Source organism: Danio rerio, chromosome 14 (assembly GCF_052040795.2).
Source record: "Danio rerio strain M-AB ecotype USA chromosome 14, GRCz13ab, whole genome shotgun sequence".
In the NCBI taxonomy this organism is placed as follows: Eukaryota; Metazoa; Chordata; class Actinopteri; order Cypriniformes; family Danionidae; genus Danio; species Danio rerio.
Window position 1 is genome coordinate 18,299,113 of NC_141034.1, and position 17,292 is coordinate 18,316,404.

Consider the following 17,292-nt stretch of genomic DNA (forward strand, 5'->3'; position numbering starts at 1 on the left):
TTCCATACCATACACTAGCACTCAATTGGTTCCGAACTATGTTTTCTAATAATTTTTAAAATAGTTTTGTGTTCAACAAAACAACAGATGGAAACATCTGTTCTTTTGTTGAAGACAAAACAAGATATTTTGAAGAATGCGGGAAACCAGCAGCCATTGACATCTATTGGAGCTGCACGATTCTAAAATGAGAATCGCTATTTTATTTGCCTAAAATAAATATCACGATTTTCTCACGATTCTGTAGATATAAAATAAAGATTAATATGAGTGGGCTATTATTATTGTTACTCTCAAACATGCGGTAAAACAGCAATAGGCTTGAAATGGTGGACTTGAACAGACTTTAGATTTGTCCTGGTCATTAATGCTGATGATAATTCTGATGTTGAATTATTGTGTTTGACACATATGCTTACAATCTGTCATTTTTTGCTTAAAATCTGTCACTGACGTGATTTTCGTGAATACAGAAGACTGGGCGAGTATTTTTCCATTTCGACAGGTTTTGGATACTTTTTGGGCTGGAATCAGTCAGCTACATCTGGCCACACAGTGTGCGCTTTCAGTTTCATTTTCACTACTTAGAGCGGTTTATACTTCCCGCGCGACTCCCAACCGATCACTCTGTGCCACAAACTGAATGTTATTTACAACTTTATTATCTGTTATTTACAGCTTATGCAGGTTCTGTTGACTAAAGCGGACTTAATTCAGATGCACGCGTGATTTTGCGGTCGCAAATACATTACATTAAGACAGAAATTACATTTTTTTAGGTGAATTATATCTTTTAAAATACAGCATGTGACTCTTTCAACACCATTTTGAGATGTCCACATTGCTGAGCAACGCATGTAAAACAATGTGAAGACTTGTGCGGCCACCATTGCTTCTCTCCTGAACTTGAAAATATGATTGACAGAATCGTAGAAATGCTGCTGTTTTTCATAATTCTTCAGAATATAATATTTTTATATATAATATATTTTAATTTTTAATATAATATATTTTTTTGTTCAACAAAAGAAAGAAACTCATACAGGTTTGGAACAAGTTGAGTATTGGTAAATGATGGCAGAATTTACATTTTTTGTCACAAAAATTAAATTTATTTTGAGTGATCTTTCTGCAATGAGAATGTTTGGTGTACATGTGTCTTTCAGAGCCAATAGAATGACTGTGCGCAAAGAACACAACAGCAAGCTCATCGTCACTCAAACTTTGCACAAAAAAGCTTCTGAACAGGATGGTAAGTGTACATTGGATTTCATTGATCATGACATGTATACAAACATATTTTTTATCCAGTTAAGCTTAACAAGACCATGGATCTTATTCATGATAATGAGTAAATATAGAAGTAAATTCTCAATAATTTCCACATAACATAGACCTGAAAATGCACAAAATGCCTCGTAAACATCAGAATTGATAGTTAAATGTTTAGGTTAATGAATTGCATGCATTTGAAACTAAATTATTGAAAAAACTTGCAGTAGTTAATTTGTCTCCTGCGGCAAAATATTAATATTACATAATAATTTTATTATAATTTTCAGTGATCTGCTTGAAGTAGGTCAATTTATTTTTATGCTTTTGATAAAGTATCAGCTTAAGAGCCCTTTAGACCATGCACCAGATCGTTTCTCGCGCCAGACCATGTTTCACTGGTAATGTCTTTAAATGAATAATTATTTAGACCTATTTAATTATTCATTTATTATTTGTGTAAAAAAATTTAGACAAAAAATTTGGAAAAATATAATCAACAAATTTGTTACTATTATTATTTATTATTATTATTTTATTAACTCCCTCAGTCCTATCACTTTAAAATAACAAACACTGTACATATCTAGGCTAAAACACTGCTTTATTTATTTATTTAATTATTTATTCGGTTTTTTATTTGTGTATGTATTTTTGCTTGTACTTTAATTTTAGTTGTCCTTTTTTTCTTTAGTTTTAATTTCCAAAATAAATCCTCATTACACTTAACCAATGTACAATAATAATAAAGCTTGTTAACATTTTTTAATGATCAATGAAGGAATTATAATGCTTTATTTCGTTATTTCATTTCCATTTAAAAGTAGCAGGATATTTAATGATCAATGAAGGAATTATAATGCTTTATTTCGTTATTTCATTTCCATTTAAAAGTAGCAGGATATTTACAGCTACTATATATTTTTGTCCATTCACATCCTGTTGCTTTGTGCCCCCTGGTGGCATAGTCACCCTCTGCTGTTAACACCCAAAAACACGTTCTTAATCCTTTAATACCACCGCGGCACCAAATGTGGTGGTTATGGTCATTTAGAAAAATGCTAATTTATTAAATCAAAATGGTTAACACAAAGCTTGTAATGTTTCGAGCTCACGGCTCTTCATCGGACAGTGTTCATCACAGAAAACCTTTTGGAGTTTTACTCTAGATACATTGTCTCTAGAAGGTTTAAATGAGAAGTTTGACATCTTTTTTTGATAATTCTTTAATGTTTAATTATGTGTTTGGGTACATTTTTATAGCTATTTTTTGTTTATTTTGTTGAATGTTCTTGTTATATTTTATTTTCTTTAATTTGTGATTTAATATTAGGGTTTGGTTTTGTATTTTCATTTTGAATATCTAAGTTGCATAATTTATAAATGTGTATTTTTCGTTTTACTTGTGAGAAAATTGAAGATCATGTGATCCGGAAGTGTACAAAAAGGAGCAACTTACTGTGATGAACACCGTCTGATGAAGAGCCGTGTGCTCGAATTGGTACACGCTTTGTGTCAGCCTTTTTTAATTGAATAAATTGTCATATTTGGAGCTTTGGTTTTGCTGCCTTTTTGATTATATATATTTTTCACTTTTTGCTATTTGGCCAATCACAGTTTTGAAGTGTCACCCACTGTAAGTGTGAGCACATTAAAATTAGAATAATTCCCACATAAAAATTACAACTCTAATCTAATCTGTAACTATTGACTTCAATAGTAGCCAAAACATTAACTATGGAAGACAGAGGTTACGTAGATATTAAACAAATGTAGCATGAGTTGTAATTAATAATGACAGAATTTTCAGTTTTGGCTAAACTCTCCCTTTAATTTTTTTATTTTTTTGGTTTTACACAAATTTTCTGTTATCAACTTTACAGCTACAAAAAAAAAGAAAAGGTCAGACCAAATTAACTTGTTCACTGAAATGTTTTATATGTTGTATAAAGTCATCTCTGGTGCAGCTTCCAATCCTCGTCGATGTAGAGCAAAGTAAGGCTTAAGAATGAGTCCATCTTCCTACTTGACCAGAGATCAGATAGAAATCAGCCACAGCTTTTAACAGAGCGCTGACACGTGATATGTAGGGAACGTAATTGAAAAAAATCAACCTGGAAAAATTAGATCGATTACAAGTTCGGATGATTTCAATTACTTTTCAATTAATCGCCCAGCCCTAGTGGAGTGTTTTTTTTAAATATGTATATACAAGAGACTTTTGTGACAGTGAAGTTGAATTCAGACTAGTATAGTGCATAAAATCTCATGCATAATGGGATCCTGTGATTTTTATTTTATAATTATTATTATTTTTTTAAATTGAGATCTTTAGGAGTTGGCGTTTGTAAACATCTATTCATTTACCATTGCTTTCAGATGATTCCCAATTGACCAAACGTATATTCCTGACTCCGAGTGTGGCACGAGAACACATCATCAAACTTTGGGAGACAGAAGGTAGGATTGATTGAGTTTATTTATCATTTCTTTTTGGTTTTACAGTGCAAATGTAATAGGTTTTCTGAAATAATTCATTATGACTTTCAGGTTTTTTCCTGAAGCATTTGTTCTCAGGGTTTGACATGGACAACTCTGATAATGGCTTTAATCCTGAAGTTTTTTTCTTGGAGCTGCTGGTGGTTCCTCCATGCAGGTCAGCTTTTCAGTGTTTGTACTAGGGCTGCACAATGTATAATTTTAGCATTAAAATTGGATTTTACAATGTTTTTTTTAGTATTTTTCAAATGTTAAGTTGTATTTCTAGCTGAGCAGGAGCTACAGCACATAAGAGTTGTGGAGTCACTGCAGAGTTTAACCAGAATACAGTGAAAGTTTATTATGTGCATGTGTTTTTAAAGCCTGGGTGAGCATTCAGATACAAGAAACTTTAACTTTTATTATACTCCTTTAAGCAATGAAAACTAAGCAGTGTTTTTTTTTTTTACATTTGATTAATCAATTTTTACACCTGAATACTGTTAGACTGACTTCCCGCGGAAACCCTGTTTACAGTTTTCTGGTCTTTAAGTGTCTTAAAGCTCAAAATTAGATTTTTATGCCAGAATGTTTTGCTGGAATTCACTGAAATATTGTGTTGTAGATCTTAAATCTTTTTAAACAGGTGTTAATTTTCCTTTGCTAATATATTGCTACCCAATCTGGCCCAAAACCCATACAATCACCAACAATCCATCTCAATAAAACTTTAAACTTTCCATTTAAAAGGGTAAGTTTTAATCAAAATTGTGGAATTATTTTCTTTACAATGATGTTTGTCTTAAAGTGTACGGATTGTTGTGCAAAGATTTTGTTTATTATAGTTTTTAAAACCTTCAAAACATTTTCATTTTTTTTTTAAAGAAAGTTTATTTTGGTAAAAAAAGTGTATGGATACAAGTAGAGCCTGCTTATTTTTACATAATATTAAAAATATTTTGCTTAGAAATATCTAAAATATATTTTAAAATTTTTTTTTTTTTTTTTTGATTATTAAATGTATTAATTATCTTTAATGTATATCTTAATATTTTTTGATTGAGCAAATAAACCTTTTCCATCTGGGCCATTTGAAAAATTAGCCCTTTAAGTCTAAAATTTTATTCATAATGGTCTTAAAAGGTCTTAAATTTAACTTGATGATAATGTATATATAAGTGAGAGTGTGTGAGTGACCGTGACCTGAACACAACAGTAGTATATTCATTTTATAGAGATATTTTTGGCTAATGTGTGTGTGTGTGCGCGTGGTGTTTTATAGGTACAGGCCTATTAATCGTTTGGGAGACCAGATGTTCACCAATGGACAGACTGTGAACATGCAAGCTGTGTTAAAGGATGGTTTAATCATTCAGAAATTACTAACACTAATTGCTGATGAGAAAACCAAGGCTATTGAAGGCACACAGACAGAGCTGGAGCAGGTAAGAAGAACAATACAATAATACAATACAAAACAATATTTATTTATTTCTAAAGTACATTCAAAAACAAAACAAAAAAAAGTAAATGCTGCATTTTGTACCAATTGCGGAAAAGAGTGAGAAGATTGAGAAATACCATGATAGATGGTGTTACAGTAATCCAGACGAGTTGTTATGAAGGCATGAATCACTGTTTGAAAATTTCTCTTGGATAAAATGGCTTGACTTTAGCCAGTTGTCTGAGGTGGTAAAAGCAGGATTTTATGACAGTACTGATCTGTTTGTTCAATTTTTAGTTTACATCGAACTTAACACAGAGATTTCTTGCACACTGGGTAATATGTGGGGCCAACAATCCCACATTCACATTAAACAGAGAATTTTCTTTGTGCCCAAATAAAATGACTTCAGTTTTATTTTCGTGTAAATATTTTTTTTTTAAAGTTGAGAAGAACATTGAATTGTGTGTAAATCAGCTCAATTAAAGTTATTGTAGTGGTGGGCAAACGTTCAACATCAAGTTTTGCAAACCAAGTGAAGGGGCACATGTCAAATTCTTCAAAAAATAACTTTTATTTATAGTGGCAGTATGCATGGAATATGTAATATCGGACAGAAACATGTCACATTAAATCAAAACAGATTTTTTTTTTTTGTATTATTAAGTTAAAAACCCTCGCTGCTCTTAGTAAACCATTCAAAAGAAGCGGCTCTTACCGCATAAAGCACGTTTGGTGTGATCAGCCCCTTAGGTTGTGGTCTTTAAAAACAGCAAGACTTTCTTGGCATATTAGACATACCGCTCTCTGTCAGATATTGGTGTAGAAGTATTTTGTTGTCCATTCTTCCTTAAACACACAACATTCAGAGTCAATTTTTATTTTTTTGCCTGACTCACTTTCAGTCATTAACGGTCGAGTGCATTTGAAAGGTGCAGTAGGTGATTGTCTTTAAAAGCATTTTTTGTTGTGCTGGTTGAAAGTCTCTTCACAGCCTAATAGTAATAATTCAAGTAAATGATCTAAATGTATTTAAATGTATTTTTATATTTAGGGTAAGGCATAAAACTAAAAAATGTTCATCTAATTAAATAGAGTCAGACCAACATCACTCATAATTCCGATAAGTAGGTGAAACTGTCTGTCAGCAAATGCAGATTTGAACAACTGCGTAGCCGTTTGTATGCACCTCTGCCGACCGCTGTTGGTGTCGCGCGTTCACGAGAAAAGGTGCACGCGCAATCGGTAAAAACCTGCTTGATCAACTTTTTAAAAACATGAATCAATATTGGAGTTACCTTTGCACGCTGTAGAAAGGATAAAACAATGGCTGAAGGATTTCTCTTAGACAGGTAATGTTCTGTTTTAAAACTATTTTAGCATCACGCAAAGCTGATGTAACGTTAGATGTTGTTACAAACGGGTTATATCTTCACAGAAGTGTTGTTCAGCCACTAAAATCTTCCGATACAAGATTGATGAGACTATTTTCAGTTTCATAAGGGACATTTTACAGCATCTATAATGTAGATTTTAATTAGTTTAACAACAAAACACAAGTAAATACTGCTTTTCTGCCTAGATTCCCTATATCAGGGGTTTTCAAAGTGTGAGGCGCGCCTCCCCTGGGGGGCGCCAGAGCATGTCAGGGGAGGCGCAGGAAAAAATATAATATAATAAAAATATAATTATTAAGTTTAATTATTATATGTATTTTTTATTATACTTAAACGTTTTAATTAAACAAAGCAAAAAATAATACGTCAAATATAAGAAAACCTTTTTTACCCAGAAGGGCATAGCTATGAATTCACTTCTGTTTGGCAAGCCCGCCAATACAGGTATGCCTGCTAATACAATGGGTCGGTTTCTGAGACCCCCCCGATTCAAAGCTATAATGAAGTTCACGGCCCTTTGGCCGCCGGGAAAAGGAGGCGGAGAACCGAGGCAGTTTTAAAGTGATTTATTAATCTCGGAGACTGCCGAGCAACTGAAAGCAAAAGTAAAATATGTCCGGGTCCGGTTCTCTCTCGGCTTCCTCTGCCCTCGTTCCTCCTTTTATGATCCAGAGCTCCTTCCGTGGGATCCGAGGCAGGTGCGCACCACCACAGGTGTATCCACTTACGCGGTGGCCTCACTCCGTTCCCACGGCTCTCTGCCACGCCCCCTCGCCACAAAAGCCTTCAAGTTCAGGGCTTAAATCCAAAAGACGACGATATGATGATCAGTATTTGAGTTTAGGATTTACGTGGACAGGACCAGCTGATGAACCATGACCTTTATGTGTGGTTTGTCAAAATATTTTGGCTAATGACAGCATGAGACCCACTAAACTTCGACTGTTTTGACTGGGATGGACAGTTCTTGGATCTGTTCTATTCATATTGAACCATCATCCTAGTTTTAAAAACGTTATATTAAAATACTTGTTATTACTCTGTAAATAATTGCACTTTCATGCAAATGATGATAAAAGTGAGTTAACAGTCTGACATCTGTCTGTGTCTTTATATATACTGTATATATGTGTGCGTGCGTGCGTGCGTGCGTGCAGGGTGGCGCCAATGGATAAGTTGTGTCAAAAGGGAGGCCCACTGTCTTAGACTTTGAAAAACCCTGCCCTATATTGTTTACCATGCAACTCTAAATATTCACTCTGAAATAGCATGTCAGTTTGGCTTGTTTGCCGTCGGACATTGATGAGCACTAGTCATATGAGAGAGGGTTCTTTTGCTATGCTCCTTTTTAAGGAGGTGTGGCTATACACGGCAAGGGAGGGACTGTGATTCAGAGATTTATGCTAAGCTGTTAGCATTGTGAAAGATCACCTACTGCACCTTTTGTGAGTGTGTTTTAATTCTATTGGTTGCCTTAACTGTACCGTGTGCAATACTGTCATCAGGTGGCGTTCACTTGTAATTGCATCATTAATTTACTAATTCTGAACCAAGCTGTTACTCAGAAGCAGCATTTTAAAAACTCCCTCGTGGGCCGGATGAAAGTGTTCAGTGGGCCGTAGTTTGCCCACCTCTAGGTTATTGCATGATTCATTCTTTAGCACATATAAAATAAACTTCCTTTAAAATACTAAATGTATACTCAGATGATGCTTGCATAATATTCAGTTTTACCTTTTTAGGTTAAGTTGAAAACAGCTTATCTGCTATTATGCATCTGAGGATTATTTTTTAATATAAGGTTTGCACCCTATTCAGTTGGGAAATGGACTTCAATTGTAAACGTAAAGCAAAAAAGTTAAAATGGTAAAGTAAGAAAAGCGTAACAGTTGCATAAATTCACTAGAGCTGTTACTCGCTATTGATTAGTTAATATGAAGTGTTTATTTTTAATTTCTGAATATAAAATATAGGTATATATTAATATTTAAACTTTTTTTACCGATATCTTACAAGATTGAGGTAGTTGAAGCAGGTATTTGTAAAAAAAAAAAAAAACATTTACAAGATTATGTCATTTAGATATAAATTGATTAAATCAGTGATTCTGATTTTTTGATTTGAATTACATTTTTTTATTGTTATTTTAACATTCAATCTTGGGCATTGAAAATCCAAATGGTTTAAAAATGTCTCTAACCTTGTTAAGAGCATAGCCATGTCTGTTACTCATACTTCGTTACTCTGTCATTATGTTCAGTCCAGTGAAGCCCCAAAGGTCACTGAAATTGATCAGAGCTTCCTGACTTCCATCCAAGGAGTGACTCTCACAGACAAGCTCTACAGCACCTGGATCCATTTGCAGAGTCTTGTCAACATTGTGTTTGACAGCGACATGGACAAATTGATCACTGAGAAGTTCCCAGGCGTCCGGCAGGTCAGTGTGTGATGACTTTAAGTCCATTGTTATAGCTTTAGGTTCATTCTAAAAATATATGAAATAAATAATATTTTTAAATATATATTCTTCTTAAACTTGCCTTTCAGCTGTTGGAGAAGAAAGAGGGTTTATTTAGGAAGCACATGATGGGAAAGCGTGTGGATTACGCTGCACGCTCTGTCATCTGTCCTGATATGTACATCGGAACCAATGAGATTGGAATTCCAATGGTGAGACTTTAGAGATTTGACATTTTAAATAGAGTTTTCATATTGACATATTCAATTCAGCTTTATTTGTCTAGTTCTTTTCACTATGTTGTTTAAAAGCAACTTTACAAAAGGAGCACCTTATTACTTTAAATAAACAATAAAATCACAAATGTTAAAGGGATAGTTCACCCAAATATGGAAAATTCTTCTTAATTTACTCACCCAAATGTCATTCAAGATGTAGGTGACTTTTTTCTTTTTCAGTAGAACATTAAAGAGCCCATATTATACATGAAATAGGGTCATATCCTGGTTGTAAGGGTCTCCAACAACAGTCTAATATGCATGCAAGGTCAAAAAACACTTTCATGATCTTATAATCTGCATTTATTTTTAGCTAATTATCCCAGCGACTCCTGTATGAATCGTCCAGTGATTCATTTGTTCCCAAACCCCTCCTTAGCGCGGAGCTAATCTGCGCTGATTGGACCGATGACAGTCTGTCGCGATTGGTCGACTGCCTTCAGTCAGAGAGGGAAATGGCCAATAGCTAATCAGCAATTTAAAAAGTAATCACAGTTCATACACGCTCGATAGTGTAGGCGTGGATTTTAGCTGCCACACTATGGCGAGTGGATAGTGCCACGGATAACTGAACGAAGGAGACAGTCGTGTACTCGCCATACCAGACACACACAAAAACACACACACACCTCCGGATGACAACGCTCCCGCTTCCGCCCGCACCCGCCAGGTTTTAGCCTGAGAACCCGCTCCGTTTTCTGCCCGCCGCGCCCGGTCCCGCTAGAGCGGAGAACACAACCAAAAATCACCCAGTATACAGTCCAGACAGCCAAGCTCTCTGTATAAACACATACACACAGCACAAAGCACACAGAGCTCGTTCGTTCGTTCGTTCGTTCTCTCTCTCTCTCTCTCTCTCTCTCTCTCTCTCTCTCTCTCTCTCTCTCTCTCTCTCTCTCTCTCTCTCTCTCATACGCGCGCGTGCGCACTAACACACACACAAGCACCACGCAGACTCTCTCTTTCTAATTCGCATAGCAATATCCGTGATATTGCTAGACACCCCGCTCCCGTCCCAAATTAAACCCGTTACCGACCACTCCCGCGATTTATTCGGAAATTTATTCCCGCGGCTGTCACCGCGCCAGATTTCTGCGGCGCGGGAATAAATTTCCGAATAAATCGCGGTAGCGGAACTCTAGCACGGAGCTCCATAAACAAACAGCACGCGTCGCGTTTTTAATGTGACTTTGCACGCGATAAGAGAATATATCCAGTTAACCTGATACAGTACACGCGGTTACAAGTAACAAATCACAACTAAATACATTTGCAAGCAAGAGTAAACGAGGCAACAACTTTAACCGCACGTACTTACACTTGAGAAATGGAAGAAACCCATCCTGACGTCCATCAGTTACTCTTTACTGATCCTTCCTTTAACAAACTCAGATGAAGTATTCTTTGTAGCATGTAGCTTCCAGAAGTTTCCAACTGCTTGGTTATAATGCTGAGGTTTCATCTTTGGGTAGAGACTCAATATATCCATCTGCAGTGTGACTTCAATCGACCGGCATGTTTGTGTGCGTGTGTTTGTGGGTGTGCGTGTGTTTGTGGGTGTGTGTGTGTGTCTGGGTTCCTGCGTCAGAGGGCGGGGCCTCAGGTTTGAAATCTCCCGGGTTTGCGCGTGCACGTGAATAACTTGGTTTCGTTCGTACGTCATGGCGAAACACCTAATGAGTCGGTATCAAGGCGACTCGTTTGAAGCACTATGAGTCGACTCTTTTATAGATGAATCAACCGTTTTAAACACTGTATTCTTACAGATTTAAGCCTTAGCTGGATACTTCACTTCACTTAGAGCTGTGTTACACACTACATGGAGGGGAATTTTCAAAAACCCATAATATGGGCTCTTTAAATAAGATTTTAGTGGAATGGAGCTGATGTAATTTTAGCTGCTTGGGTTTTTTAGGAATAAAAATAAATGCATGCAAACAAGTCCAAATCAATAGCCTTAGCTCCTGATGATACATTGAGGTCTTGATCTGTGTAAGGAAATAAGCATTATTTTCAATATTATTAGCTTCACATACAACCTAGTCAAACAGATATTGGCGCATTTAAATGCACACCCTAAAGTATGTTCTTTTTTTGAGATGGAAAAATATATACTTTTGAGTATGTAACCGAAGAGTATGCAAGCTTTGGGACATCCTCGTTGGCAGATTGTTGTTATGCTTCGTTATAAGCCTTGTCAATCATCCTCACATCATCCACATTTCTGTCATATTTAATTTCACGCCTTATTGGAGAAGCATCAGGATAATCTGCCTATTTGGATCCAAAAACAAGGACATTTTACTTAAATGAGGCAAACACAAACACATTAAACCAATAATTAACATTTGGCATGTTCAGAAAACAGTTAAACATATGACCAAAGCTGCATGAACATGAAATATTTGCTATACAATAAATACTAAAGTCCAGCAGCTGTAATAACTATACACTCTAGTGATGCGCGGATGGTGGTTAAATCCGCGGGTGCTGCGGATAATCTGCGGGTTATAAAAAAACATTAATTGCGGGTGGGTCGCGGGTGGATGAGTTTAGTAATAATGATTTTTGCTTTGTATTTTTTAAACCCATTCTGTAAAATACAAATGTGTGACAGATTGGAGGTGAAACCAATCCAAGAGAAACTTAAAGGTGTGATATGCAAGTTTGACACCCAGTGGTTTAACTAGGTCTTACATTCCTGGATCAAAAGAAACGCAAGCGCAGATTGCCAGATTGAGAAACTGGAGTGAGTCTGACGATCGAGCCTAAAGGCTGATTTAAACTCTGTTCTAAATGAAAGCAATGACACGCGACAGAAGGATTATTTTCCATATTAAAAGGAGTTTTTGTATTAACCAACACTTCGAATTGATATATTGGAAAAAGAATAAACTGACAGTGCTGTTTACCTCAGGTACACCTCATGTGCTTTTGGTATTAAATCCTAACAACACAAGTTTAAATGCCATTTTACATGACATTATTGTCATACTACTGAAAGCAGCAGCAGATCTTGAACCTCATATCTTGAAAATAAAATTAACCGTCTGATGTTGAACTCTAGAACTGTAAAATAATGCAAACCAACACATTGTGATTCAGAATGCGTATTTAATGTTTAAGAGGTTTAATATGTATTAATCAGATTATACACCTGACCATTTTGTGAGTGAATGCATATTCTGTGCTTTTGAATGGCTGTATTTTAATTTCTGTAATTTTTCATCTGATGCAAACAGCCAAATTGCTTATCATTGCAAATCTCGTCATGTATGCTACATGAAGAAGGGAGAATGTGGTAGCTGGGTTTGCATTTTAGCAAAGTGGTTAACGAAGATGAATCAAGTGCTGGGTACGGCCGTGAATCGCTTTATGTATATGAAAGCCGCAAGACCAGTGCCTCAAATATGAAACATCATGTGTGTGTGCTAAAAACAAAAGGCCAGTCAAGTCAAAGTCACACAAGCACTTTAAGTTCTAATATTCGTCAGGACAGCAAAAAATACCAATTGAAGTTAAGTCTAGTCTCGTAAATGCATGTGTGGACCTGCACCTGTGCCTTGATATACGCCCCTTCCATGTTCTTTCAGCCCCTTCCATTTCAGCTGATCCGCGTATCTCTAATACACATTGACATATTTTGGAGGAGGCATGAAACTAGCTTCCCATTGTCTGCACTGAAATATCAAATTACAAAAGTATTTGATTGTGATTTTTGCTGTTTTGTTTAATTGTTTTTTTTTTTTTATTATTTATTATTATGGTTCCTCTAGGTTTTTGCTACCAAGTTGACATATCCTCAACCTGTGACACCCTGGAACGTAAAGGAAATGAGGCAGGCAGTGCTGAATGGACCCAACATCCACCCTGGAGCCACCATGGTTGTTAATGAAGACGGGTCCCGCACTATTCTCAGCAGTACCAATCAGACCCAAAGAGAAGCTGTCGCCAAACAACTCCTGACACCCAGCACTGGCCAGCACAGGATACCCATGAAAATTGTGAGTCGGTTATCTTTGACAGAAACACACTGTTTTTGACATACATTTCAGTGTCACTACTTTTCTCAATATCTGTGCCGTTTGTTAACAAATCTAATATCTTTAAACCCCTTTGCACTTATTTTTACCTAATTATCCCAACGACTCTCTTATGATTTGTTCAGTGATTCAATTGTTCCCAAACTTCTCCTTAGCACAATGCTAATCTGCTGTGATTGGTCCGATGACCCAGTCTGTTGTGATTGGTCAACCGGTTTCAACACGATTCAGAGAAACGCCTATCATGGCTATGAAGTAGCAAAGAGTGTGTGAGAACCCAATACAGATATACATTAAAGCAATTCAGTTAAACACCACCATATTACTCTACTCATAACCCTAACCCCAAGTAATAACAACGACACACATTCAGTATTAATCCACACAGTGGCAAAGTTGAACTATGTTGAAAATTGACCGCACCATGCATGTGAGGAACAGCTGATGGTTGCCATAGCAAAGACAAACAGCAGAGGATTGTGAGTTCAGAAACACACTTAAATTGGTAAAGGAAGAAGCACGTGTCTCGTTTTCAATGTGGTTTTGGTCGCAATATGTAATTTGCCTCATACAGATTTAACCTGAGACACAGTACGAGAACTGATCTGTAATAGGTAAGTTTATCGTCCACAGTCGAATCTCCATCTGTCAGTGATCATCATCTTCATGTAGTGTCTGAAGGGAAAGGCATTTTCATGTTTTACCGGAACCGGCACTACATATTTGGTGATGTACTTTATTGATGTCGATGCGTTCAGGCAAAAGATCCGAACTCAACTCAAATCATTTCTTCGACTCTGAGTTGACTCTTTCGTTAAAGAATAGTTAATAGTTTTTAACAAGGTGCACTTTCAGATTTAAACCTCAGCTGCATGTTTTCATTCACTTAGTACTGTGTTACACTGTATGGAAGCTCATTTTCAAAATCACTTAATAGGGGCTCTTTAACATGTCGTTTATACCAATTTTTTTAGCCCTCAGCTACAACTACTTTATAGTTTTTAGAGTTATTTATTTTTGTATTATGCTTTTTTTATTATTTTTTTAATAAATTAATGAAACTGGCTCTTATCATGAATATTTACGAATTTATGAATTATCTAAAAATCTTAACTTATGAACTTTTTTTTTTAAATATGCATTTTAAATTGTGGAATTGCTACAATGATGATTGTCCTGTGTATGCTTCTGGTTTAAGCTGAGTGTTTGTTTAGTTTGTTCAGAAAGTTGTCAGTTAAAATGTGCAGTTGACTAAAATGAACCAACATAATGTTCTTCTACAAATTACAAGTATTTTTAATTCTGTAGTTTGTCAAAAGTTACATTATCTGACATAAAAAATTAAAAGTAATTGAATAACAATCCAATGCTTCTCGTTTACAGGTAAATCGGCACATCAAAAATGGCGATGTGCTGCTGTTAAACCGTCAGCCCACTCTCCACAGACCATCAATTCAGGCCCACTGTGCTCGGATCCTGCCTGGAGAGAAAGTGCTCAGGTTACATTATGCTAACTGTAAGGCCTACAACGCTGACTTTGATGGAGATGAGATGAATGCACACTTCCCTCAGAGTGAGCTGAGCAGAGCTGAGGCCTACACACTAGTGAGCACAGACCAGCAGTACTTGGTGCCAAAAGTAAGTCTTCATCTAAATCAGAACCTTTTTAAACGTGCATTGGCTCTCATTTTGCGAAACCCTTCACTGACCATCGCTCCTGCTGTAGGATGGGAAACCATTGGCAGGCTTGATTCAAGATCACATGGTTTCTGGCACCAGCATGACCATCCGTGGCTGTTTCTTCACGAGGGATCAGTACACTGCACTAGTCTACAGAGGCCTGACAGATAAGATCGGCAGAGTCAAGCTTCTCCCTCCCACACTCATTAAGCCTGTGCTGCTGTGGACAGGAAAGCAGGTAACTTTTACGCATGTTTAATTTTTATTGTCATTCATACACTGCCAGTCCAAAAAGCTCACATACTCTGTTATGTTATTAGACTGCCTTTAGCTTTGATTATAGCACACATACATCATGGGATCGTTTAAATACGCTTCTTTGATGTCATTAATTTATTAAACAATTATTTCCATCCAAAGATGCATTAATTTTTTACAAATATATTATATTGATGATTCAAGATTCGGACTATTGCGCAAAGTCTTCTTCTGCACATGCCAAATATTCTCAAAAGGGTTAAGGTCTGGATCTAGACCTGACAATCTGCAGCATCCATGGACCACAGCACTGTCCCACAGGCTTGTATGATAGTTGTTAGGCATGATGGGTGCATCATTTCATCTGCCTCTCTTCTTACCGTGATGCCCTGTCATTCTGGAACAGAGTAAATCAGGGCTCGCAAAATCTGGTTGTCCCACGTCCCGGGGTTTGGTTTTTCCAAGCGGGCTTCAAAAATCTATCTCCACCTACCCAGCCGGGCTATCTTAGTGGGAGTAAAAATATATTTCAATGCTTTTACATTGACTCAGAAATATAATAATTTTGTTTCTGTTGTGCTGCTTATATGGCAGCAATAAATCCACAATATAAACAATTACACCTCTAATAATGCAGTGTTTTAATCAATGTACAGCACTGAAGCACACAAACACTATTCTGATACAACCATTCTGATACAGCTCAGAACTAAAATAATTTCAATTTTACAGGTAGAACCAAGTTAGTCAACTTGGTTAAATACAGAGGACAAATTCCGAATATGGGTCACCATACTTGGCCACATATCACTTCACATTTACATAACCTTCTTCCAATGCTTCAGAGTCCAATCTTTATGCATTTTCAGATTAACCTCAATGATTAAGGCTACACAGCTGTTTAGTTATTAAGTCCCAAACCTGTGAGTTCCCTTCACATTGTGTGTGGAAATGCTTTTACTTTCACTATTAAATAGCCATGAGATCTACTGTTGCTTTCACCAGACATTTAATTAATCACCAAATTTCTGTCCACATTTCCTCCTTAAATATGATGGTCCTCCACCATACTTTTATTTGTTAATAATGCGTTTGAGAGTTTGTAACCCAGCCATCTTAGTTGTTTTTTTGCTTGCTGTATGACAATCTTTTCAAGACCACAGGATGTTTCTTTAGACATAATGGTTTAAGAAATGAGAAGCTACTTTCTGTATCAGTTAGGGTTAATTAACTTGTTGCAACGTTGAAACCAGCTGAAACATAATCGTCAATGCAGTAATTATGCAATGGGTGGCTATTACCTGTTTGCATAGTTTCATCCAGGATCCAGACTGTCTTTTTTCACCATTATCCATATGTTAATAACATCTTACAAGCAGATACATGGATTTGCATAAATATCACTTTTTGTCTTTTCAAGGTGGTCTCGACCCTTTTGCTGAATGTCATCCCTGAAAACAGCATTCCTTTAAACTTGACTGGAAAAGCAAAGATTCCTGGTAAAGCCTGGGTGAAGGAATCTCCCAGACCTGTTCCAGGATACGTGCCAGAATCCATGTGTGAATCTCAGGTAATTTAAACAAGAAATAGAAATAAATACGCCATTCAATTCTTGACGGTAAAAATATAGCTTGGTCATGTTTTGTGACCTATATTGATTATATTTGGTCAATTGATATATTTGATTGATATATTTGAATATTGTCTGTATGGACAAATCAAGAGATTCAACTTTACACAACAGAGATGCGAGAGTACATATCAACCAATACAAATATTACAAATACAACATTACAAATTTTAATATTGCTACCGATTTACCTTTTAAAATTGAGCAGGTTTATTTTTTCAATGATTTCAGTACATCCGTGGCCGCAAGACATCACCAGTGTCTCACAGTGCTTTGCTGTTATCGTGTTCACTCTTCAAATGTGTTTTTTAGGGTGCTTTCACATCTGTGGTTCGGTTCATTTTGTATGGACCA

General features: G+C 36.2%; 1 protein-coding gene across 1 annotated transcript in view; it reads left to right on the top strand.

Moving 5' to 3' along the window:
* The window catches only part of polr1a (RNA polymerase I subunit A), a 66,497-nt gene that overhangs the window by 22,842 nt on the left and 26,363 nt on the right, over window positions 1-17,292 (top strand). Inside the window, exons 6-15 of the mRNA XM_087281244.1 lie at window positions 1,167-1,252; window positions 3,652-3,732; window positions 3,823-3,928; window positions 5,033-5,195; window positions 8,852-9,028; window positions 9,139-9,261; window positions 13,104-13,331; window positions 14,754-15,008; window positions 15,097-15,288; window positions 16,729-16,878. Of these exons, the coding sequence (XP_087137370.1) occupies window positions 1,167-1,252; window positions 3,652-3,732; window positions 3,823-3,928; window positions 5,033-5,195; window positions 8,852-9,028; window positions 9,139-9,261; window positions 13,104-13,331; window positions 14,754-15,008; window positions 15,097-15,288; window positions 16,729-16,878 (1,561 nt within the window). The remainder of the gene's footprint in view (window positions 1-1,166; window positions 1,253-3,651; window positions 3,733-3,822; window positions 3,929-5,032; window positions 5,196-8,851; window positions 9,029-9,138; window positions 9,262-13,103; window positions 13,332-14,753; window positions 15,009-15,096; window positions 15,289-16,728; window positions 16,879-17,292) is intronic.